We start from the raw sequence: 26,638 nt of genomic DNA, 5'->3' as shown, positions 1-26,638 counted from the left end.
ACTCTTGGAGCACAGAGCATAGTCTGGGCACGGACAGAGCAGCGGAACATCAGGCAAAGTGAAAGTGAAAGTGAACAATTCATTGTGGTCGGTCTAAAATTTTGCCTCTGCAGCACATGCTTCTCTTTTCCATTGATCTGATCAGCTCTGATTGGGACAGTACCCCTGTGACTCAAATCTCCACAAACTGCTGCTGAGATAAAAAGGAACTTATGAAGAGTTACGCCTGTGCTGCGTTCATTGACCCGCAAAAACCTCCAAATTTAAAGAGGGAATTCGGACTGATACACAAGATTGATCAGAGGTGATACCAGCAATAAAATGATGTTTGTATAAACAGAACAGCTGGCAGGGCGGCATCATGGGCGTGTGGCAGGAAGGAGAAACATGGTGTATCCTTTTCTGATTGAAGTTGTGGACGTTGAGGCACAGTTTATTCAGAGGCTGTTGCATAAGGAGAAGGTGTTTAGCCCCAGTTTGGATTTCTCCCCAAAAGAGTGTCTTTATGAAAGATACAATTTCACCTCACACTCTATCATTTATCTAACAATCTGTTCCACTGTTATATCAAATATTACATATCGTGGATTTACATTATCATCAGAGCAAATTTTATGCATTGCCCTTTGATTCTTCTGCAGTTTTCTTTATAACATCAGAGACAATGAACACATCAGCAAAACAGCGGTTTGTCAGGCAGTACCAAAAGTGACTCTGGCTCTGAAAGGACCTTTGCTTTATGCAACATGTAACAAGTTTTCTGGTGCTGAGAGTAGTTGATCCACAGGTAGCATCCTCCAAAGTCCCATAAAAGAAGGCAGCATTGCTCATCTGCATTTGGAGAAGCTAGTGGAACAAGACTGTTAGTCCATAATCCATCTGTATAGTCACTAAATAACTAATCATGCTTATTACTTTGGCACTCAAGGATTTTTTGTTGAGTTAAAAAGTAAAAAATATTGTGTTATTTAGCTCTAAATGAACATCATCCAAGGCAAGTTTTCCTCACTCAGAAGTTTTGACACACTCAAAGCCAAACTGAAACACACACACACACACACACACACACACACACACACACACACACACACACACACACACACAGGCAAATGTACAGCAAACACACCCCCACAACCACCAGCTTCAGCTTCATCTAAATGATTCAGTAACACAAAGAAAAAAAAAACATTACATTTCATATTTGAGTTGGAGCTGAGAGTAATCAAAGCCAAAGCCACCTACTCACCCACCAGTATCTTGACACCTCTTTGTTTCTCACACTTTACACTATGTGGCTGTTATTTCTCTCTCACGCGCTCTTGCCTGCCGCCTCCTTCTAATCACCTCCCCCTTCTTTCTCTACGTCCAATTTATCAGATGTACTGGCAGGGCTGGACAGAGGAAAACACTGCCAAAGCAAAATAGTACCACAAGTGACTTGATATAATGCCACTGACAAGATGCCTTTAGTAACGTAATAGATACGGTTCATAGCTCAGTAAATAATTGACATGAGGAAATTCAATTCAATTCAATTCAATTTTATATATAAAGCCCAATATCACAAACCTCAGGAAAAGCAACTGAGGAGGGATCCCTCTTCCAGGACGGACAGACATAATAGATGTCGTACAGAACAGATCAACATAATAAATTTACAGTAATCTGTATGACAAAAACAGATGCTGAAACAGATGCTGACGTAGCAAGATGGCGGGCTGGTTTAAGCCTGGAGCAGAGCGTTGCTAACATTTACTTCGACAAAAAGTTCTTAGTAATTCCTCTGAAAAGCTTGATTAAGGGTGATAAGAGACTAAGCAGCACGGGGAGCAAGCGAGTCCTTTGGTGTAATTGTAACTGCCTCGTATTTGAATAAAACGCACATTTGTAAGCGTTGGAGGGATGGCGTCTGTGCCACACGGTGGCAAAACAACTCACTCTAACCCAAGAAGCAACCCGAACCCCAGAGAACCCAACAAGGTATCGACTCATCCCGGGGGGTGTTGACTTGTGCCACTGACGTCGACACGTCGACAAATCGACTTTTCTGTTAAAGCTCTACTGAACAGTATAACAAACAGAAGTGGCTATGAGGTTTTCTAGGTCAAACGTAAAAGACTAAGGACAAGGCTTTCAAAGGAATTATAATCTAGTTTAGGTTTAGGGCTGATTAATAAACCAGAGCTAAAAATGGCTGCAACACCCCCTCCTCGGTCGCTGCCTCAAGGAATATGGGTATTATTATGACTGCCAATTATTTACGAAGCTCACATTGCTTGCTGGACACCACCTGGACAGCCAGCGATTGAATGATGACATGCGGCTAAACATCTCATCAGTGGTCAGATTTTGGAGGGGTCCACAGAAAACTAGGGGGTTTTATTAGTTCTATTCCTATAAGTAATTCACTCTTTCTCACTGCAATGCATAGTAAACCTACATTACTTTTTTTTTTGTCTTTTGCACTGTAAACCCCAGTCCATCCATGACACAAAACTTTAATGTGAAGTCTACACAGATGACACTCATTCCTTGTGAGCCTGACATCATTTTTTATGTTAGGTCAACAACTGACTTGCCGACTTGAGTTTTTAGTTAATTTCACAAAAATTTATAAAGCCAATTTCACATAATTAGTTTAAGGCCAATGAACAACATCATCATAGTGCACTTAACATATTGTGGCATGTTGAGGCTAAATGGGTGGAATTTCCCAGCATGCCATCAGACTATGGGCTCTAGTTTTGCAGACCGGGCGAGGCGGGGGCGCAGCGCTTCGCCAACTGCATCCCTCCTACCTGCGCAAGTCGGAAAGAGGGAGGAGGGCCGATTCACATCACACCAATCAAATGAGCCCTTCTCCTCGCCTGTAAATGCGCCACACGAAGGCGTAATGAGAGTTGACTCAATTCACCATGGCAGAAGAGAGCAGCAGCGTCAGACGGCCAAACTTCTCCCAGGAGGAAACTGATGTTTTGGTCCGGGAGGTCCAAGCTCGCAGTGTCTGAATATACGGGACTGTGAGCAGACCTCCACAGGTTGATGATGAGAAGGTCACCACAATTGTAAATCAATGTTGCGTTTCTCTTGTGCGCGCATACGCTCTCTCTTTCTCTGTCGCAGTCTCACTCTGTTTCTTTTCTTTTGACTTTTCTAAGATGACAGATGCTGAATATATACTCCCTATCTGGTGCTGTGGCTGTTCGGCTGAGAGGGATGTGAACTCATTAGTTTGCAACTGTGTTAATCAAATCATGTTGGGTTTGCATTACGCGTGCCAAACATGCCAAACGGTGCCAGTCCCCTTTGATCTGACATCAGATGTGACGGGACAGTCGATATAGAGATACATTTATGTGCTGATTGCAGATAGTTGCATTGAATAGTGGTTTTTGGGTATTTATTGCATCGTTAATGTGCCTGATATTCTGGAAACCTGCCTGTGAGATTTTGGTGACGTGTGCGCACTGTCCACCGGTCAGCCAAACTTCGGCTTACACTGGCTGCGCTCCCCCTGCACTGACAGTAGACCTGGTTTCAGCTGGCAAGCTTTTAGCACACCTTCAGCGAAGCCTTTTGGAACGAAACTGTCACTGCGCCAAGCTGGATCTGTCGACACCTCCCCCTGCTGCGCCGCCACACCCATCTCAGCGCACCTTGGTCTGCCAAACTACCAAACTGAGCGCGCCTCGGGTTGCGCTGCTCGAAACTAGCTCTGCGTGGGGTTTGCCACCCTGCGCCGCACCGGGAAACTAGAGCCCAATATGTTTAAGGCTAGAAGCGAAAGAAAACTGTGTTTAAATGTGTGGTAGATCACTCAGGTTACCCATTATGCAGTGATTAATGTTTATGTTTTTCACAATGTTTCTAATGGGTTACAGTTAATGTTGTGGTAAAATACATTTTGCACTATGAGTTAAGTCGTATACACAGGTGGTGACATTCGGCCTGTGTGGATATTAGAGTGTTGTTTAGGTAAAATAAAGGGCACTACCTGGTTCAGAATTCATTTCTTTGCGTTATTCTTGCAATAAGGAAACTTCAGCTTGTCACAGTGTATTTTTGTAGTTCAATGAAATGTTCAATGGCTGGGTTTCTGGGTAGCAGGGGAGTGCAATGATGAATGTGTTGGTCGAAGGCAGGAATGCAGGAGGGATCCCGGGAATGAGACAGAGTGGGGGAGTTGTCTCTTCATGAACTCTGCTTCGGATTGAACCCCCACTGGTTCCTGTATGCAGAAAGGAGTAGAGACAAAAATGTAGGAGGCAAGAAGGGATTGGGCAGGTGGGATGTGAGAAATGCGTAGAAGAGAAAGAGAAAGAGAATGCATCAGGTATACTTAAATACTTCTGGGGAGAAATGGGATGTATATGGTCTTTGTTCCCAAACCTAGTTTATAAAACTACAGGTTTATTGCACATGATGGATTATGGGTTCAGAGGAATGTGTGAAGGGGTGAGGACCAAGGGATTAGAGAATGAAAGGATACAGATGGAAGAATGATAGGATGTACAATGAAGGGAGTGGGGCTGAGATGGAGGAAGATGATCTGCTGTGGCAACCCCTAAAGGGAGCAGCCAAAAGATGAAGAAAATTTGCCTAGCGGCTAGTGGAGTTTTTTCTTTCCTCATATGAAGCAAGGACAACAGCAACATTTAACAATGGTAATGTTATAAAATTCGTCTCAATTACAACTCACAAGATTTGCTGACAAAACAACTGTCTAATACTAAATATGTTGTCCCCACAAATACAACATGCTAATGTTATTAACATAAGCCTATGACATTTTACATTACATTGCATAAACGGAATTCCACTGGATGCATGTCCATTGCGGAATGGCTGTGCTGGTTATCCGCTGCGTGCTCCGCCGTCCGTCAACACCCACCGGCTGCGTTTGCTGTGTGGAGCGGTGCAGCTCGAGGACCCACGAGATCTCGCAAATTCATGCATAATCGCGTGATATAACAAGATGTAGCCACAACACCAGAGGAGTAGTAGAAAAGACATATCGGTGCACCTCCATGATTAACATCTCCTTGTCCATGGTGTCAACGGGTGAAATGACGTCTGAAAACCTCTGACCTGTTGACTTCAGGCCTGCCTCTGCCCATTATGACGTTTTCAAGGTGTAGTGCAGGGAATTATTATCTGCCGTGAACACCGTGTATTTTATTTTGAAAATTAACCGGATGTTTTATTTTGTTTCTGTGCACCACTTCCTGCCCCGCACGATGTGCTCGGTGCTGAATTGCTGTATTTTGCTCCGGTGTCCGGAAAAAATAGAAGTCCTGCGTATCTGTTGCAGAGGGCTCCGGAACGCCACAGCTGTGACAGAGCCGGAACACAGCACAGCCAGTGGAAGCACACACATTGACTACAATTGAAATGTATCAGCTCCACTTCCGTTCCAGAGCAAATTTACAGTCGTAAATTCCTGCCCTAATCTTTCGTGCCTGTTGTTGTTGTAGTTACCCTCCTCTACAGGAAGCTACCCCCACAGTGAGGGCCAGCACATTCTTTTGTTAGGCTAGTGTACTCACAAGTTAGATTTAAAGTTGGCTGCCAAGCAACGCCATAGCCAACTACACATTGATTTTTGTACTAAGACAACCTGTTTTATCCTCAGCCTCCTTTCAAGAACTAACAATGGAGAACCCCAGTTTATCTCTTCCATTGCACACAGCCTAAACCCTGGCTGTCCTGAACTGATCAGCAGATTGAGTCCCAGTGAGTGCAATAAAGAGATAAACTCTCTATTCAGTGACCACTGTGATGCACAGACTGCATCCAATGGTACATCGTTAAAATGCTTGCTTCTGATCTTCCACAGGCAAACCACCCTTGCATTTCAGAGCAAAGCAGCTCTAGAGATGAGACTGATTTCTTTAACTGGCTATCATTTTTACCCTTACGGGAATGGTGCCCCATGAGGTGATTTAATGTTAATTAAGTCACATTATTTAACATAATTATTCATTATTATTAATTACTGATTATTTCCGATAGCCATATTACAACATTAATGGTGTCCCCTTGGTGAGGCCTAATATTGTTGTTCCCCAACATAATTGGTGCCTCTGTGTGACTCCCTAATTTATGTTCCCTACATTCCAAATATATTTATTCACAAAGAAAACGAGCAACAAAACACACAAATTCTAACTAACTAACTAACTAACTATATATATACAAGCATGGGTGTGTATATGTGTGTGTGTGTGTGTGTGTGTGTGTGTGTGTGTGTGTGTGTGTGTGTGTGTGTGTGTGTGTGTGTGTGTGTTTGTGTGTGTAAGAGAGAGAGAGACAGAGAGAGACAAGGTGGGTGTGTGAAACAAAGGGCTGTCTGGCCTACAAAATGAAATGGCTGACAATGGAGAACTACAAGATGGCCAAATCAGAGATGACTTTAGATCAGGGAAGGTTTTGTCTGAGCATGTAGTCTGGATGTAGGCTGTAAAGCCACCGGTATACCTTTATGTATATGTAGAATGAGAAGGTGTGCGGACACTCTACTAAATAAAGGAGTAAAGAGACCAAGCAACAATTATCATATTTATCTGAAGAAAAAACAAATAGTAATGCAAATAATTATACCAGAATGCACAGTACCAGTACAAACAACTCACAGTAAAGTATACCAATATGTACAGTATCAGTACAAACAACAGTAGACACGTAAGGGATAATGTAAAGTGAGCCGGTGACAGTTGAAAAATAACTCCTGACAGTTTATCATGTGATAATTTATCCCAGGAAGCATATGATAATTTATCCCGCTTAGAACATGGCTTACTACCAAAACATTCAAATGTTACAACTGGCATCAATATTATTAAATTGCTGGCAGAGTGTATTGACACAGGAGAGGCGTTCACCAGACAAACTGCGGCCGTTTTCTGGAGCAGAGGAGAGGATTTTACTCCACTTCTCCCGGTCAGAGATGCTGGGTGCCCAGTAGCTGCGAATGCACGTTGCTATGGCGCAGGGCTGCCCCTGACCAAACTGGGGCCCTAAGCGAAATTTTATTTGGAGGCCCCCATCCCAAATGTATCATAGGTACAAAATGACCATACAACAACTTGCCATTTAACTTGACAACCTTTACTGGCAATAACAAATGTACTGTAGATACAGTAGTTTGGCTGTATGAGTCAAATAAAATAAAAAATTCAACCTGAAATAAATAAATAAATATTAGATAAAATAACTTCAAACTGAAATAAATAAATAAACAAATCTGAGTCACAAATAGCCATCAATTACTCATCAAAAGAAATTAACTTCCACCACCTCAATCCCCCACCCTTGATTAAACACTGAAAATAAAATAAAAGAGAGAGACAGGTTTTTCCTATTTAATCTTATTTTGATATATTTCGCCCTCTCCCCTCTCTGGAGGCGTCTGATCTCCCTCAGCTCTCCGCCTCACCCACCTTAATTAAACACTGTAAACAGAAATAAAATACAGAGACATTCTTTTCTATTTTCATCTTATTTAGCTATATTTCTCCCTCTCCCCTCTCTGGGAGCATCCAACCTCCCGGCCCACACATACCACCAAGGCTCAGGTCTCCCCCTCCGTGGAGCCCGCCCTCCCGTCCCCGCACATACTCTTGAGGCTCTTTTGGACGTCATGTCGACAACTCTTCACCTGCTGCAGCTCTGCAAGTGCCTGCCAGCGCACCCCTCTTATTGTTCAGATGTCAAGAGCTGTCAATCACTGCAGCGAGGCATGGGCGGTCAGGTCTCTTCTTTCCTTCCTCGCGCTGATTCTACGCACGTTGTTGATTGACCAATCAGAATCAAGTATTTATGAGTGCCGTGTTCTAAAGTGGAATTATATTAATATGCACATGTAAACAGTCCCGATTCTAGAATAAATGGTACCGTATGGAAACGATGTGGCCGGTTGGAGCTCAAATTGAATGGGAAAAACAGTTCAGTGTTACTGTTCACTTACCTGGGTGATGTCCATCACCCAGGTAAGTGAACGATTGCCGTAGAATGGCAATGAGGATGTCAGCCGACCAACACTCGCTACCCGGTCAGTGGTTGCGGCGATTTGCGATGCTGGCCAGCTAGGAATTAACTAGCAGCCAGTACAGTACAGTCCTCTCTTGTCTAGCTAACATTTAGCCGTGTTACTTAGGGTCCATGTCATTGGTTCGACAGCCCATTGGTTCGACATCCCATTAGTCCGACTGTCCGCGGTGCTGAACGGCTCACGGCGGGCGTATGGTGCGCCATGACAAGCTTGAGGCGGAGCAAGCTCACGGCTTATGTGTTTGTCACTTTCTTTTTCAATTTAACCCACACCCTAATCTTTTCCTGACCCTAAGCAGACCTTAACCACAGGGCATCATGATAATTTCGTAACGGACTTCGGAACAATGGGTTTAATATGGTCGGAACAATGGGCTGTCGAACCAATGGGCAGTTCCCATTACTTACTGATCCATTAGAAAGAAAGCTAGCTGGACATTGGTTTTGAAGCCTCTTTGGTCACGGAGCTGCCTACATCTCTTTAACGCCTGACTGAGGTTTACTCTTGTTTTTCCTCTTCTTTTATCATTCTCCTTTTTGCTCTTCTTTGCCTCCTCAGACAGAGGAGCTTGTTTTCTTTTGCTAGGCCGTTTTTCACTTGTCTCCAAACTTTGCCCGTCTGCCATTGTGCTCATGACTTAACTATCTCATGCCCAACTCCTCATAATGACCAGCTCCAGTCCCTGATTGGCTGAACAGAAGCTTATTGCAAAGATTGCAAAGCCACTAAGTAACCAATGTAAATGCTGATAGTCTGATTTTACTGTGGCCACTGCCCTGTGCAACCCACATTATTTTCATAATGATATATTTAGGAAAATATGCTATCTGTTGCCTCTTTAAGCCCTTTTTAGATAGGAGTTGTGCAAATTTGCAGGAAAACCCAATCAGTGTTTTTTCAGCATTGGCAGTATAAAAACAAAATCGGGGAGTGCAGCAAAATGCTGCCTACCTACTTTTGTTTATACAGAATGTGCCTTTTTCGGGGCAATGGGGGGGTGTGAGCAAGTAACAAAAGGTATAGCCCAGCATGTGATGTAAACAGTGATGTGGGAGGGAAGCCGCGGCTGGTCAGTCCTTCGGCAATTCTCTCGTAAGTCGGACCGTTCTTTACCGTTCCTGTCATCTGACGGTTAATGGCCTCTTCGTTTGCGAGGACAAGGACAGCGCACAATTCCTTGTCTCCTCAGTTGCCTATCTTTACAGTGTCTGACAGGTTTGCGTTTTCCTCTTGCTACTAGCTGCTCGCAAATTCCTGTTATCAGCTGTTTCCTCTTTATCTACCAGCAGTGGGTTGCACGTGTGCCATCTTCAACAGCCCCTCCCATTGCGGAGGGCTGCTTTGGTCTGTTTAAACTAAAAGGGTTCCGCCAATATGACTACCCTACAAGGTGGAAAATTGGGCACCTCGGATCAACTCACCAATCCGGCTCTGTGTGCATAAACGCTCACAGCTTGCTGGCAAAACAGCCCATCTGGCAGTGTAAAAGGGGCTTTCGATGTTAGAATGAGGCATCCTGTGGAGATGTGTGCTGTCCTTTGTTTGGTGAACAAAGAACATGCGGTTTTGGCCACCATTTCTGATGGCAAGGCCCAGAGAAGAAACCTTGACATGTACAGCTTGACAAATGCTAAATCATCTGTAGTCCCGTAAATCCCAGCGCTAATATTATTAGCATAAGACTATGAAATTTTACATTGCATAAATTAGCCCAGTGGCTAGCAGAGTTTTTCTCTACCCATATGAGGTCAGGATAAATCACACACAGGACTTAAAATTCTGTTGTGTGGGGGCTTTATTGTTTTCACAATGTATTGTTTCTCATCTGTGAAATAAAATTTAATAAAATCTTCATCTCCACTAAGGGAAATAATTTTCAGCCTTCAAAAACAGACAGGAGGTCTGCGTCGCCATGACATGTAGTTACATTTCTGGGGAGTTGCACATCTGGCTACACCATAGGGTATGCAATTGTACAGAGCCTACTCTGTAGGTACAGCATTAATTTGTCCCACTTTAGGCTCCAGCCCACCTGTGACCCTGTATCAGGATAAGCAGTTACAGATAATAAGTGAACCGTCAACATGTTGGCAAACAGCAATTTAAACATCCAGTGGACAAGAAACCAACATTAGCATTCACTTGAGGTTGTGTTTCTGGCCACACCTTTAGCTGCTTAATCCTTCATTACGTTCACCAGCTAGTCTCCGATTGCATCTGTCTGCTGTTTGCTGTGGACAGTGAGTCTTTCCAAGCCTTTTCACTGCCAACAGCTGCCTGCTGCTGCTGAAAATAAGAATGATGAGTGTAATAAACCAAAACAGTAGGGATCTGCAGAGTTGATGATAATTCTCTGTGGGGTTTGTTGCAACAAGTGACCCCTCTCAAATTACACGTGTCCTGTTGTGTTGTATTATACAGTATATCTTTCTATACTCTGTCATACCATATTGTATCCTATCCAGAGGTGTTATATCATAGCATATTAGCCTACATGTTACTTTCACAGTTTCTCAAACAGTGAAACATGCAGTTGAGTTTTTAATAATACCTAGACTTGCACTCTATCCTCTCCCTCCTTTGTACATCAGTTTCATTCAGACATGTTTGAATGACTTTATGGGAAACGTTTTGTGTTCATTTGCTTTTGACCCTCTCTCTACCACTACACACACTGCACTGTCTACCAGGTGATGCATCTGTGCGTTGTGAGCAGCTTGACCTGTTGCTCCAGTGGGGGGCTGAGTTTCGCCAATCCTCATCCCAAACACCTGAAGGAGAGAAGGAGGAAGAGTTGGTTGCCTTTGATGTCATCCTGGGAGACCTCAACTTTGATAACTGCTCTTCAGGTATGATGTTGTCTGGGCTTAATAAATATTTTCCAAACGTTATGGTTTATTTTATGCTGATGAGTCCACACACCAACATGATGAACGTTTCGTTTCTTAATAACTCTTCCATCCTGATGACATATGAAATCCAAGAAGCAGTAAATACCTGTCTATAATGTGTCATTTATAAAAGTATTAGTGCAGCGTCCATTCAAACACATGCCTGTTCAGAGTGGCCGACTACTTGGCCTGTGTTACTTGAGAATTGCTTGCAGTTGAAGCCAAATTTAGTCTGCCATTGTTAAAGTGTTTTATGGCTGGTGGCTCGTAAGATTAACCATGTTTTTGTAAAAAAAAAAAAAAAAAACCTGAGTGATGTTAGGTTACAATGGCTTGTGTCAGTGCATTTACCAGTGGTTGGAGGGCTTCTGGCTTTAGGAGCAAATAGTGGTGCATGTTTGAAAATTGTGTGTGTATTTGCTGTGTGTATTACCTTTTAGTAACCACTGATAACTGAAACTACTGTCTTGCAGAAATATAGTTAATATTAATACCATAGCTGCAAGTGTGCTAACCTTTCTGTGAGGGAGATAATTCATTTGATATATCTGAAAGTGAAAACTGTAATACTGTTTTTGACAGAAGCATGATGGTACGATTCCAGTGATGGCTGTTTTAATATTTCAGCCAGCCTGGTAACAGCATAAACCTTTCTGTGAGAAATACAGTTGATGTTATTAGCTACCACTAATAAATGCACCAGTCTCTCCAACATCACTGATTTTTCTTACACAAACATGCTTTTTCTTACTCATTGCCAGTGTCAAAACACTTTTAATTTAACTGATTAAATTTGCCATCAGCTACTTAGGGGCTAATGTTTATTTCAGGAACGCCCCAAGGTAGAACTTCTCTCTTGGGCAGGATGAAATGCACAAGCACTGATAGGAGCCATCTAATGGCCAAAGTGAGAGACAGGATTTTGTCAGTTGTTATCTAATATGGTTTGCTGCTTGGATCAGCTAACATTTAAATTCACTGGAATTATGGAACAATTATTTCACATGCTAAGAATCACCCAATATTATGTATCACCTTCTGGAAAGGTTATCTTTTGTCCCAGTCACTGGATATCTTGTAGTCCTGAAATTTGTCCTACATCCAAGAGGCTTCATTAGTTGCAGTACTAATCAATGAAAATATTTTTAGATAAAAGACAAATTTCAGTTACTTGAAATTAAGTGTATAAGATTAAAGTGGATTAAGTATTATCTAGCATTTCGATTGTTTTTGTTTGTTTTTTGTTTTTCTCCATGTTAGAATTCCATCAGTGTGAGAATGACAGTTGTATTTTGCATTTGTAATACAATCTGAAGGAGACTTCTTACTGTCCATGTTGTCATACAGTACCACATTTAGGTAAAATTATCATGCATTTCATAGTTTGTTTGTAGGTAAAATCAGCAATAGCACGTCAAAAAGAAAACAAAAAATTCAATATTGGCTTTCTGCTGAAATTTATTTTATTTTTTCATTTCTGAGAATAATATTGGAAGTGAAAGTATATATTCATTTTATCCAGAGAGGAATGCGTTTGCTTTAGTATTACGTGCTGTTGTCAGGCAGTGATTAGTGAGAAAAATGACCCAGGGATATGTTTGGATCGCTTTTCTAATGTATAGACTAAAGCTGTGATTCTACTGCGTGTGTTTTTCTAGAGGACAAGCTGGAACAGCAGCATGCACTTTTTACTCATTACAAGGACCCATGTCGCCTGGGGCCAGGGGAGGACAAACCATGGGCTCTGGGTAACAATACACACACACAAGCACAGTCACATGTTCCTCTAGGGACACAGAGGGACATCACAAATCCTGTAGTTCTAATCTATCTAATACATGCATGCCCTCACAGATCAAACTTTAGGAACATAGACACCAACACCAAAACTGTTCCTCAAAAAGTATTGTTACATTATGTTCTAAAAGCTTTACACACATAAGTTCAGTGATGATCCATACAGTGTACATAGAGTAGAGTAGAGTAGACTCTAATCTGGCTCGCTCTGGCTAAATAAGGATGCACCCACTGTATGAATTAAAATGCACCTAGTACAGTGTGTTGATACATGGGCATTAGTGACGTAAAGACTGGAGGGTTTTCGTCTGGATGTGAGGCGTTATTTAGGCCAGCGGTATTTCAGGGACAGAGTGGGCAGGGCAGAGTGAAAGGGCTGAGAGAAGGGCTTATTTATTTGGACAGGGACATTTTGCGTGGCTAGCCAGGGGAACAGGTCTGCACCTCCCATTTGGTCGCTATTAGACAGGAGGAGAAGACGGAGGCAAGAAAAGAAGAATGGATCAATGAAAGAAAAGATAGACAGATTATCCCATTTCATAAAGCTTATCCAAAGAAGATTAGACCTAAATGAATACAATAGCAAGGCTTAGAAAGGCAGGGAGAGAGCCAGGCTGCCAGTAACTGTCACATGTTGTTCGGAGTGTGTGGATACATTTCATGATATTTGCTGAACTCTGAGAGCTCCGGGAATCTTCTAATGCTGACCACCCAGCCAGCCCAACACACAGACAACCTTGAGGGCCTGTGCTGTATTTTAATCATGTGGGAATTATGGGTAGCCTGGAACCACTTGATAGTTAAAAAGCAGCGAGATGGAAGTAAAATCGCACCTTTGAAGCTGTGAAAATTAAAGGTCTCAGTCAAAATCTCTCACCATTGATCATCTCTCCCATTGATAACTGACACAGCTCTTTTGGTGATGCATTCGAGTTCATGTTTGATGGCAGATTAAACATGTCAACCACAAACCAAAAACCCAACAAGTGCAGTAACTGTGGCTGGTGTGAAATATTTATCTTCTTGCCTACACATGTGCTACAGCTTGTCGGTGATGGTGGAAGTGGAATCTCATGTATACCTATACTCTTCCAGAGAAGAGCTCCCAACAATTGTGAATTGGCTGCAGTAACTTCAAAGAGCTGCTTCCTTGAAATGGAGCATTTTACACACATCCTGCCCACAGCCTCACATCCTCTTTGTCAAAAGGATCTCTGAGTGCCCATCTCTCTCTGGCTGTTATATTTCACTGGCTAACAGTTGTGTTCTGAGGACCATTAAGACAGAGATACAGTACAGTATATGCTCTTACCACAAAGTGTGCGCATGCCTCCTTTGCCACACTAAAAAAAAGCTAAGCTGCACTTTTAGATCAGCTGTCCTCAAGACAAAGCTGGTCGTCACAGTGAGGAGGAGGAAAGCATAAAGCATACAAGATAGATCACTAAATGTACAGAAATGTAAAACAGCTATAGCTATATTAGCAGGTGTGTTGCTGCAAGTAAAAAAAACAAGTAATGGAGATGAAGTATAAGGTTATCTATCTGAATATTAGTACCAACAATTGCTCAAAAGATGACCCACATGCCTCCCATCTCATCTGTGAAAGTATGGCTCAGAAGTTGGGTGTTTTTCAGTGGTGAAAACAGACAATGGGTGAAGTGTGAACACTGACCATTTTTATACTTACTCACCTGGCCAATCACTGCAGAGATCTTTAATGATTGTTGGATAGTCACATTAAGACCCACCCACCACTTTCAATGCTCATTAATACTCCCATAGATCTGTTTGAAACGTAGATGTCACTGCCCTCATCCTTCCATACTTCCTTTATGATGGTAGAGATACAGCCAATAGATGGCATCAGAGGGTGGACTCAAAAGTTTTCCGGAACAACAAATGAGGTGAAGGTGGAGGAGGACATAATATTATACCTTTTAACAGAGGCAGCATTTAGCAGGCAGTGGTCTGTGAGGCCATTAAATCCATCCCAACATGTGGCTGGTGAATTCTTTTCACTATATTATCAACTCAGAGTACAGACAGAAGGCTCTGTCTGTCTCTTTATCTAACGTCGAGCATAAATGAGCCCTCAGCCTGACAGAAGAGCACTTCTATCTTTGGGTGTCCTTCACTGAACTCAAGAAAGTTCTCACTTGACACTAGTTAGATATAGTTGGTTCTTCATTCAACCTGTATTAGTCCTGTAAAATGAGAGGAGGTATAAGAATCCAGCACTGGGTTGGGTACACTATTATCAAGCCGCAATTCCTTTTATTTTGAAAGTCAATGAAACAAGTTGAACCTTTGACTCCATCGTCACATTCATCACCGACATGGAGGACTTCAGCTATTAAATTTTTCAGCCCGAGGATGAGGTGGCAGCCTACATTGAGTTCAAGACACCCAAGGAGGATCCTATTTAGGTTTGATGCGGTGGAAGGAGCATGCTAAAATGTTTCCTAACCTGGCAGTAAATGTGCAAAATGTTTTTGCCATCCTGGCATCGAGTGCAGCCAGTGAAACAGACTTTTCCTCTGCTGGATTTGTAATTCAAAAACTGAGAATCCAGCTTAATGTGAGTGACTATAGCCTGTGTGTTTAATCACAGATGCAGGTCGGGGCTTGGGACTTTTATTAACAGGTGCAGGTGGGTATGGCTTTGACTTAGACATAATGAAGGGTAAAGGGTCAGTTCTGGTAGTGAGCTTCAGGTGTGGCAGACGTGGATTTTTAAAAATGGACCTGTGTAGGACTGTAAGAATGACTCTTGATTGAAAGGGCTCATTTATGCTCAATGTCAAATACAGAGATGAACCGAGCCTTCCGCTTGGACTATTTATGCACCTTTTCTAAAAGCTTACAGATACGGATGACATGGAGCAGCACCACCGGAGATCATGGAAGTAGCACAGCAAATTACGACCAAAGGCGATGACAAAGAAGTGGAGCCAGAGACTAATCGGTGAAAATGATAAGAAACATGAGTTTGTCTGCACTGTGATGCATTTTAATGTGTCATTCAACAGGTACTTTACTGGATCCCAGTGGCCTTTATGACGACGAGGTCAGTTCACCTGAAAGTTTACAGAAGTAAGTCACATACACTAACTTGTTTTCTTCACTTAGAATACCATTGACATGCACTGACTTACACTCATTCACATTCAACCACTACGTGCTTTAATCCCAGTATACACTGTTTATATTGGGCTGTCCCAGACAAAAGATGACCAACGTCAAAGAAATGTGGCGATATCTTTGGTCGTGGCTCTAAAACAGTGGTCCTACATCGCACAGTGAGAGAGGTTTAAGGATGGCTGTTGTCATGGTTTTGCAATCAAAGACAGCCTGGGATAAAATTCTGACAGTGCCGAAAATTTGTAATGACCATCTCATGGTGACAATCTATGTCTACTGACCAATAGAAATGCAGCATGAAATGACGCACTGATTATCATGATAACGCGAAATGCTAGTACATGCTAATAAATACATACTTTGAGCTCTTGTTGCACAACCACGACCGCGTCCACATTCTCCTCCCCCTTTTCCTCTTCAGACTTTTTCAACACATAAATGCCACGATAGCAAGGGCTTCATTCATGTTTGTTTTTATTTTTCTCTTACCACTACAGCAGTGTACATGGATGATGCACAACAATGACGTTCTGTTCTTGCATATTGATGATCATGGACGTACGTCCTGGCATGGAATTCAGTAGGCGCTGTCGTCATACAGTCTGCATACATCAAACTTGATGTCATACCCAAGTGTATTAGATCCATGTCGCATAGTGTAGCTGCACTAAACTTATAAGATTGCTACAATCTCACAGTCTGTAGGAGGCTTTAGACCAACCCTTATCTAATTCAAATGTCTTAACCCTAATATTTAGATTTAGAGTGGGTCCCTCATTCATTCTCTAACTTAACATCAACAGTAGCATCTCTAACTCAATTATCAGAATCAGAATCAGAAATGGTGGCACGGTGGTGTGGTGGTTAGCACTCTCGCCTCACAGCAAGAGGGTTGCTGGTTCGATCCCGGGTGTGGGAGCCCTTCTGTGCGGAGTTTGCATGGGTTCTCTCCGGGCACTCCGGCTTCCTCCCACAGTCCAAAGACATGCAGATTGGGGACTAGGTTAATTGGTAACTCTAAATTGTCCATAGGTGTGAATGTGAGCGTGAATGGTTGTTTGTCTCTATGTGTCAGCCCTGCAATAGTCTGGCGACCTGTCCAGGGTGTACCCTGCCTCTCGCCCGATGTCAGCTGGGATAGGCTCCAGCCCCCCCGCGACCCTCAAGAGGATGAAGCGGTTAGAAGATGAATGAATGAAAGAATCAGAAATACTTTATTGATCCCCGAGGGGAAATTGTTTATGTTACAGTTGCTCCTTGCAAGAGAGGAAAGATACGTGAAAATATAAGAAATTTAAACATTAGTATTAACAAATATAGAGTTAAATAAACAGGAATTATTAACAAACATAAACTTAAATAAATATATATATATACATATATATATATTGTAAACTGAACAAGATTATTTACACAAACAAAATATATACAGTCAGGGTGAATGGGGTTATTGCACAAGTTAGATTAAATTATTGCAGTGTGTGAAATAGTCACAGGGCCACTCAGAGGGAGGAGTTGTACAGTTTGATGGCCACAGGCAGGAATGATTTCCTGTGGCGCTCAGTGGTACATCTTGGTGGTATGAGTCTCCCACTGAAAGTACTCTTGTGCCTGACCAGCACATGGTGGAGTGGGTGTGAGACATTGTCCAAGATAGTTCGTAGCTTAGACAGCATCCTCCTCTCTGACACCACCATCAGAGAGTCACACTCCATTCCCACGACGTCACTGGCCTTGCGGATCAGTTTGTTGAGTCTGTTGGCGTCCGCCACCCTCAGCCTGCTGCCCCAGCACACAACAGCATAGAGGATAGCACTGGCCACCACAGACTCATAGAAAATCCTGAGCATAGTCCGGCAGATGTTGAAGGACCTCAGTCGCCTCAGAAAATAGAGATGGCTCTGGCCCTTCCTGTAGAGAGCATTAGTGTTCTTGACCCAGTCCAGTTTATTGTCAATGTGTACCCCCAGGTACTTATAGCTCTCCACAATGTCCACACTGACCCCCTGGATGGAAACAGAGATCACCGGTGTCTTGGTCCTCCTCAGATCCACCGCCAGTTCCTTTGTCTTTGCCACGTTGAGCTGCAGATGGTTCTGCTCACACCATGTGACAAAGTTATCCACAACAGCCCTGTACTCATCCTCATCACCCTTGGTGATACATCCAACTATAGCAGAGTCATCAGAAAACTTCTGAAGATGGCAGGTCTCAGTGCGATAGCTGAAGTCCGTGGTGTAGAGGGTGAAGAGGAAGGGAGAGAGGACAGTCCCCTGCGGGCCCCAGTATTGCTGACCACTCTGTCTGACACACAGTGTTGCAAGCGCACATACTGTGGTCTGCCAGTCAAGTAGTCTACAATCCAGGACACCAGGGGGGCATCCACCTGCATTGCTGTCAGCTTGTCACCCAGTAGAGCTGGACGTATGGTGTTGAACACACTAGAGAAGTCAAAAAACATGACCCTCACAGCGCTCGCCGGCTTATCCAAATGGGTGTAGACACGGTTGAGCAGGTAGATGATGGCGTCCTCAACTCCAAGTCGGGGCTGATAGGCGAACTGGAGGGGGTCCAAAAGTGGCTTGACCATGGGCCGGAGCTGCTCCAAGACGAGTCTCTCCAGGGTCTTCATGATGTGGGAGGTCAATGCCACGGGTCTGTAGTCCTTGGAGCCACTGGGACGCGACGTCTTTGGCACAGGAACGAGGCAGGATGTCTTCCACAGCAAGGGGACCCTCTGGAGACTCAGGCTCATGTTATTATTATTGTTTATTATTGTAATGATATTAACAGATTGTAATATCTTTGACAGAAATGAGATGTCACTCAGAAGCTGCAGAATTGCCTAACCATTTCTGACATGCTGTATATGCTGTATTACAGGAGCTGCATTCTACCAGAAGTGAATGTGTATTGATTATACTGACAGTGCCTTCCACTAGTTTGCAAAAGATGTTTGTGGATGCCACAAGAATGTAACATTGCAACTCTACATCCTGGCCGATAGCTGACCTTTGACATAAGCACTCCACTCCACTATTTCTGGTCTCTTCTTTTTACCACAGATGGTCACAGTATATATCTGACTGCCTTTGAACGCTTGTTGTTTTATTACTAGCTGTTTTTTGACTGCAGTGCAATTCCAGGGCTACATCCTTTGTCAAAACATCAGTTTTCTGATCCCTTCCCATTCCTGTTTGTGTCTGTCAGAGTGATGGAGAACGAGGAGGGGAGAAAGGAGTACCTGGTGTTTCCTCCCAGTAAGAGCCAGTGTCCTGCCAGCAGTCAGAAGGGGAGGAAGATCCCACTGAAGGGCAACGGACGCCGGATTGACTACATGCTCTACAGCGACGAGGGCCTGCAGCAAGACTGGAAACTGGTATGTTTTGGTGAAGGATGATGGGAAAATTAAATAAAAACATTAAGACCAAATATGTAAAATTTATTTAACCTTTAATCATTCAGTTTTTCCCTTTTGTTTCCCTTGAGAAGCTTTAAAGAACTTTAAATCACACACCAGCTACCCTCCCCCTCTGATAAGTAAAGAATAGTTCCTTATTAGCAATGCCTGAAAAAATAAGCACAATACCAGGCATGTTTTTTTATCTGTCATCTTATACATCATCTCACAACCCTTCAGATTGTTCTCATTACCCCCTTTGGATTGGAACCGCTATTCTAAACCAAAAAACAACTGCTCTATTTGATATTAGTGTATTGAAATAGCCTGTATCTCCAGTGGCAATGTATGTCAAAAATTTCAGCAGGGCTACTCCAGTTAGTTGGTGAAAATCTTACCATGCATGTACTACAGTATGTGGCAGAAACATGAAGACAGCAAAATGGATTTTGAAATCAAACATGGCACATTGGTTGCATTCTGTGCAGTAGCTAGCTAGGGGTTGGAAGACCTCCTTTGTGGACAAAATGAATATAAAACCTTAGATACACATCAAAGAGACCAGACTGGGAATTTGAAGCTATTTTGTAGTATGAGGCGCATAGTGTGCGACAAGTCAGGAGCAGCAGACAAGGGATCCTAACACTGGTTTGGAATCAGATTTCCCATTTTACCATCATATATGTATTAGCAAGGCAGTGATCTGCCTTATTCCGCCCCGGTTAATTTTGTGATGACAGGACACTTGTCAGCGTTCATTTTCCTGAGCCATGTCAAACATGACTGCACACCAGTGAAGTGATCTCATACAACAGAAGAATGTTTTACTTATTAAACGAATAAAAAGATTTAAAGATATTACAGTTAGAGAGGAGAATAATAAAACACAGCTACACTGCAGGGGGGTGGATGAGGGCAGCACCGTCATGGGTGCTTGTCTGTGTGAGGGATTGGAGAGGATTGGAAAACCAAATCACATCATTTCCATAGAGCCTGTCTGTCTCCTGTCCTCTCTCTGACTTGCTCTGTCTGTCAAACTACAGCCACCTTATGCCACCTTGTGTTAGAATGGAGTTACTGTAACACTTGGACTGATCACTTGACACTGATTGGCAAGTGAAAATAATCACTCAATACAAATCAATATATAGTTTGGTTTTTTTTTGCCTCCTCAAGAACAAACCTCAAATCCCATTTCTTTACCCATGAATTGGCCATCTGTTAATTCAGCTGAGGGCACTCTGCAAAGACTAAATGTAATTTTGTCACCTGATTAACAGTGTGAATTTTGGCAGCTATTTCAGATTTAGTCTTAGTCTTTACATGAAAATGCATGTAAGTTATAATCACATTTTAGTCATAGTTTTAGTTAACTACAATTGACAAATTGTAGTCAACTTTTAGTCATTTCTCTAAGTCAAAATGTTTTTTTATTCTCTTTAAACTAATTCATTTAGACTTATACAGGTGTCAGATATCAAGGTAACGGGTTGTATGAAAATTTAATTCAGGCATAAGTTTTCTCTACAGCCACAAATAATTTCTACACACATCCAAACCTGCATTTCTCCATTAGAGTTGTTGACAGGTTTAAAGGGTGATTCATGAGCACACAATGAAGCGGGATTTCTGCGTTTAATCGGCGGCATAACCTAATTTAATTTAATTTAATTTAATTTAATTTAATTTAATTTATCTTTATCTGTTATAGAGGGACAATGTACATTAATGAACATTTTAAAAATAAAATGTAAATGCACCCAATTGTAGCCAAAAGGCTAATTTCCATTGGCAGTCCCCCTGCCAGAAGGAACACGGCTAAGTGACCTGGTAAAAAAAACAACAAATTACAGTAAAAGAAATACACGTCATAGGTCAATTAGTTGTTCTGCCGCCAATTTTTCAATAACCTTGGACATTACAGGAAGTATGCTAATTAGTCTATAATTTGATACAGAGTGAGGGTCAGCATTCTTAAAAATGGGAACAACAGCTGCAGGTTTCCAGTATTCAGGGAAACTCCCCTGGCCCTGAGTAAATGAAATGTTAACAATGTGTGTAATAGGTTTCGTCAATAAACAGGCAAGATCCTTGAGCAGAGTCCATCTCATATACATCCTTTGACCATGTGGGTTTGAGTGAGTCAATCACCTTCACTACTTGACTTTCAGACACTCTTTCTAAATTGAAGATGGGCGCAGCAGGATTTGGTGGTGACACTGTACTGCTGGTGTAAGGGAAAACTGTTGGTAATAGTAGCTACAGATTCTACGAAATAACCATTTAGGGCTTGTTGTGGCAAAACTACTATTTAATGAACAGTTTAAAGAAAAGTCTTCACACGTCGGCTGTCTTTCTTGAGTTTTAATAAGCATTCATGAATGGAGACACTCACACATACAACCGCATGAACAGTTAGTCAGTGAATGCCTAGCAAGTCCTCTCACCCTGCTATCTTTATAGTTCCCATAACACATGCACATCAACAGTCAAAATATGTGGTGCCTTGACATTCCTAAAACACAACATCTCTTGAGACTAACAAGGACACTTGTTGTCCTCCCTGGCTCATAATCTTGGTGTCTGAGCCTCCCTGGCTCATGACCTTGGTGTCTCTCACTGCTGTCACAGTAAGGGTTAAATGAGCAACACACATCATTAGGTTAGAAGTTCAGTTTCATCAAAACAAGTAATCTTATACAACACATTATACGTTGAATATGTTTAAATACCCTAATTTTCCATTACAAAATAAGGCCCTGTGTCGACAAATTTAGGCCCTGCATCTAAAAACTTTAAAAGAAGGCAGTTAGCTAAAAGTGTCAGGAGTACACCTGAGCCTCCTGCTGCAGCCATCTTTCTCTCTATGCCACAGCCTGACGCACACCACCGTTGCAGCAACGCAGACCTCCTGCCTTTTTTTAAGCTGAAAACCATTCCTTCAGTGGAAATGAGGCTTTTATTTTTTGATTTCACAGATAAGAAACAATAGGTTGTGAAGACAATAAAGCCCCCACATAATAGCATTTTAAGTCTTGTGTGTGATTTATCCTAGCTTCATATCAGTAGTGGAAATCTCTGCTAGTCCCAAGGCTAAATTATACAATGTAAAGTGCCATAGGCTTGTGCTAAAAAAATATTAGCATGTTGTATTTGTTTGGAAATATGTTTAGTATAAGAAAGTTGGTTTGTCTGTGAATCTTGTGAGTTGTGATGCGGCCAATTTTGTAACTTTACCTTTGTTAAATGTTGCTGTTGTTCTTGGCTTTATATGAATACAGCAAAAACTCTTATAGCTAGCTAAATTTATAAAATGTAAAATGCCATAGGCTTGTGCTAATAACGTTAGCATGTTGTCTTTGGTGGACACATTTTCCCTGCAAAGTGTTTTGTCTGTGAATGCTGTGAGCTATAATGATGCCGATTTGTGTTCTTGTGTTTTAAATTGTCTCTATTAAGCCATGTTTAATGTGTGTTTTGGGTTTGTTTTGAATTAACTAAACTTTATAGCACTTCATAGAAACCCCACAGCCTTCTAGTGTTGTGAAGGTATAACTGCAGAATGACACTGACACCACCACACAAGTATAAATGCTCACAATGGCGTGGGCTCTGCATACAGCTGATGCACAAGTATAAATCAGCCTTTACTAATCATTGTTAGCTAATCAAAAGCTCAAAATCTCTTCATTTATGGTCTCAAACACTTTGAGAAAGTAGAGTGACCAGAGATATGACAGAAAACAAATGCTAATGTGTTTCTGCTGGATGAGTAAATAGATGACTGTTTGCTAACACCTTCACTATAGCTTTATATGCTGATATTTGAGCTGTTGCCTTCAAGTGGCCAAAACATAAATAAGGGCAGCTTTAAAGTTGTGAAAAATAAAAAGGTGAGCTCATTATGGCTTGATGTCATTCTCTTCTCCTCCTCCTGCAGGAAATCGAGGAGTTCAGCTTCATCACCCAGTTGGCTGGCCTCACCGACCACCTGTCTGTGGCCATGCGATTGGCTGTTTCCACCGGGGAAGAGGAGCCTTAGAGTGAGCCCCCTGAACTTTTTGAAAATACTGCCATGGAAGAGTGACAGATGACCAGGAAGAGAAGAGAAGAGGAGATTAACAGTTTACAGATATGGAGCTGCCTGATAGAGATAAAATGCAGTTTAACTGATTAAAGGGAGAGAAGAATGAATGACTGGATGAATGCTCAGTGGATGAGTGGATATAAAGAAGGTAGAGGAGAGCGGCAGCAGAGGAGAAGTCTGAAAGAGAAAGACTCTGGAGGGGGGAGATAAGCAGGGGAATTCAGTTTGGAAAGCCAGAAAGACATTCATCTTCCTGGGTAAACCACCCCCACACATACTGAGTACAGCACCTAACACACAAATACTTTGGATGGACATTTTGACTGTTAAATATTGCTTGGCCTCTCTACTCTTCTCCATAACTCCCTGCTGATCTGAGTGCAGAGGGTTTTATTTACAGGCAGTTGTTTTATGTAGCCACACACTTCTTTTATTGGATCTGTTTTAGCTGAAGTCTAAGTATTATTTTTCATGATTCTACCTTCAGGGACAGTTGGATTTCTTTTAGTGACTGTGTATAAAATGAAAAACATCATTTAGGTGATGAGAGTGAAGTGTACAACTACTGACTGGCCTTTACACTGACCATGTGTGTTCTCGTGTCGCGCTCGTCCCTGAATGGCTATTGGTCAGTTCTGCTGTCAGTCATTCACCTTGCTACTCCCACGTCAGTCCCAGGAACCTCAACAAGTGTCTTTCTTTTCTAAAAAAACAGAACTAGTCTTTCTAAAAGGAAAAAAATTATATGATACAATTTCTATGGTTACCACACCATTTTTTACAAGCCTGTTTAATACTATATGGTATGTTTCTAAAAAGATATATAAAGGGACATGAAACTGGAGGGGGAAAAGTGATCTGTTAGATGCATTGCGATGTTTACAGCATGTTTTCCAGCCATGACTGGTGAAAATTAGACTTGACATTATTGGTGGAATACTGGGAATGCATGATGGAAATCGGTATCAGTTTACAACATTAATACAGCATCTTGATACACTTGCTTGCTTAAGTCTGGCTGCTTGATGAGTCAAGAAGCATTTTGCCCCAAAACACACACTTCCTGTACACCAGTGTGACATTTGTGCATGTGACACTGTGACACTGAACACACATGAAGGTATGCACAGACACATAAAGCAGGCACACAACCATACTCATCATGTACAGGGGGATTTTAAATGACCATATTGCAAATATGGTCATTGCAAATGAAAACATGTGACTTGGCTATCTTTAACCCCTTTTCCACCGATGTGAAACTGGTTCTGTTCAGGTTCCCACTTCTAATTTTGAACCGTTCAGAGCACTTTAATCAAAGTTATATTGGTCCAGAACCTGAAAAGTTGGTTCTTAGCTTTAACCAACAAATAGCAGGTTTTTCTTGACCTGAAGTGTGAATTGTGATGACATCAGTGGGCATGTCATATTCTACAGGTTGGAAAGAGAGGATGGAGAAGGCAACAATGTCAAGTGAGAAATCATCAGACAAAAGAACATCCAGTGACCTCATTAACAGTTGGTCAATGCTTGTTTTTGGGTAAAAACATCTGTAATACTAGAACAAACGTAATCGAACGTAAAATGTAAATTTTTTGTACACCTGCCAGTGGGGTTGGTGGATTCCAAATCTACCAGCCACTCAATAGATTATATTTGTCTTTTTGGCTGGTGAGTGAAGAAAATATAGCAGCCACTTGCATATTTTACCAGCATTTTGCTGATGGCTGCTGCTAATTTCCAGCCCTGCAACTGTTTACATCTGTTGTACTTTGCACAACACCCTTCGGTGACCAGAGTCCTGCACGGGTCCATTTTTCAAAACCTGCCCATACCCATAAAGCTCAGTACCAGAACCAACCCGTTACCTGTCATTATGTCTAAGTCAAAGCCACACTCGCACCCGTTAATAAAAGTCTTGCAACCTGACCCGCACCTGTGATTTAACACACACAGGCTACAGTCACTCACATTAAGCTGAGTTCTCCGTTCTTGAATTACAAAAAAGAGAAAAAAGATCAAATGGTGAAAACATTCTGTGCAATCACTGCCAGGTTAGGAAACATTTTAGCATGCTCCTTCCACCACCATAGACCTCAGAAGGATACTCCTTGAGTGTCCTGAACTCAGTGTAGGCTGCCACCTCATTCTCCGGCCTCAGTTTCATCCCTGGAGTCCTCCACATCAGTGACAAATGTGACGATGGGGTCAAAGGTTCAACTTGTGTCATTGACTTTCAAGGAATTTCAGCTTGATATTAATGATATATATGCATATATATACATATGTGTGTATGTATGTATATATATATATATATATATATATATATATATAGAGCAACCCAATTTTTGGTTTGAGCAAGGCCAGTTGTCCAATGGATCACCCTGATGACAGCCATATTGTGAAGTAACAATCCAGAAGATTCAGACAGCCCAGCAACAGATTTGCAGAATTCAAGCTATGCAAATGCTAATGAAAACACACACACAACCTACAGAAATACATAAGTACAGTAGTGGAAGACTACAAAGGAATACAAATTAAAGGGATAGTTGCACAAAGGCACCCCCCACCAGCAAAAAAGCCCCAAAAAGTACTCTTAGAAAAGCCCCAAAAAGTAACGTTAAACAAACAAAAAAAAAAAAAGATTTTTTTTTAACACACCTTAAAGGGATAGTTCAGATGTCTTTGAGGTTAGGCTGTATGAGGTACTTATCTATAGTCAGTATACAACATACAGTAGATGGTGGTTGGCGTGCTCCCTGTTTGGAGAAGAAGCTCAGCAGTGCATTGCTGTGGATTAGGGCTTTCAGTAAAACACTGTTTGCACTGTTTATACAGACCAGCGAGGCGGAATAACGGCGTAAAATTCATACCTTGAAAACCCAGTGTAAAAGGGGCTAGCATATGAAACAGTTAGACTTTTGCGTAGGAATATGGAAGTTCTACGGCTGAGAAAATGTAGTGCCATGGAAAGTGCTGTGTGACAGCAAGGTAAAGCTCTGAAAATATAACACCCCCATTCATAGTAATGCACTGCTGAGCTTCTGAGGTGCTAGTCCCGTCTTCTTCCCCAAACAGGGAGCACGCCAACCACCATCTACTGTATGTTGTATACTGACTATAGATAAGTACCTCACACTGCTCCACTTCAAAAACCTCTGAACTATCCCTTTATGGTGTGTTCAGACTAAAAGCAAAACAATATTTAGAGGTGGAGCAATTGCACGGAAAGTAATTACATAGACACAAGTGAATGTCATTTTGCA

At 42.0% G+C, this 26,638-nt stretch overlaps 1 protein-coding gene across 2 annotated transcripts in view; it reads left to right on the top strand.

Moving 5' to 3' along the window:
- smpd3 (sphingomyelin phosphodiesterase 3) overlaps positions 1 to 26,040 on the top strand; it is a 119,762-nt gene extending 93,722 nt beyond the window's left edge. Inside the window, exons 6-10 of one of the 2 annotated variants that reach the window (XM_049574430.1) lie at positions 10,741 to 10,899; positions 12,600 to 12,689; positions 15,771 to 15,834; positions 19,093 to 19,261; positions 23,223 to 26,040. In XM_049574430.1, the coding sequence (XP_049430387.1) occupies positions 10,741 to 10,899; positions 12,600 to 12,689; positions 15,771 to 15,834; positions 19,093 to 19,261; positions 23,223 to 23,324 (584 nt within the window). In that variant the 3' untranslated portion in view covers positions 23,325 to 26,040. Of the gene's footprint in view, positions 1 to 10,740; positions 10,900 to 12,599; positions 12,690 to 15,600; positions 19,262 to 23,222 lie in introns of those variants that run through there. The other variant, XM_049574432.1, reaches the window with a different exon arrangement.
- Positions 26,041 to 26,638: the final 598 nt, after the last annotated feature.

This window comes from Epinephelus fuscoguttatus, linkage group LG4, assembly GCF_011397635.1.
Source record: "Epinephelus fuscoguttatus linkage group LG4, E.fuscoguttatus.final_Chr_v1".
NCBI classification, from domain to species: Eukaryota; Metazoa; Chordata; class Actinopteri; order Perciformes; family Serranidae; genus Epinephelus; species Epinephelus fuscoguttatus.
The sequence above is the reverse complement of the archived record's forward strand: the minus strand, read 5'-3'. Positions and strand labels throughout refer to the sequence as shown.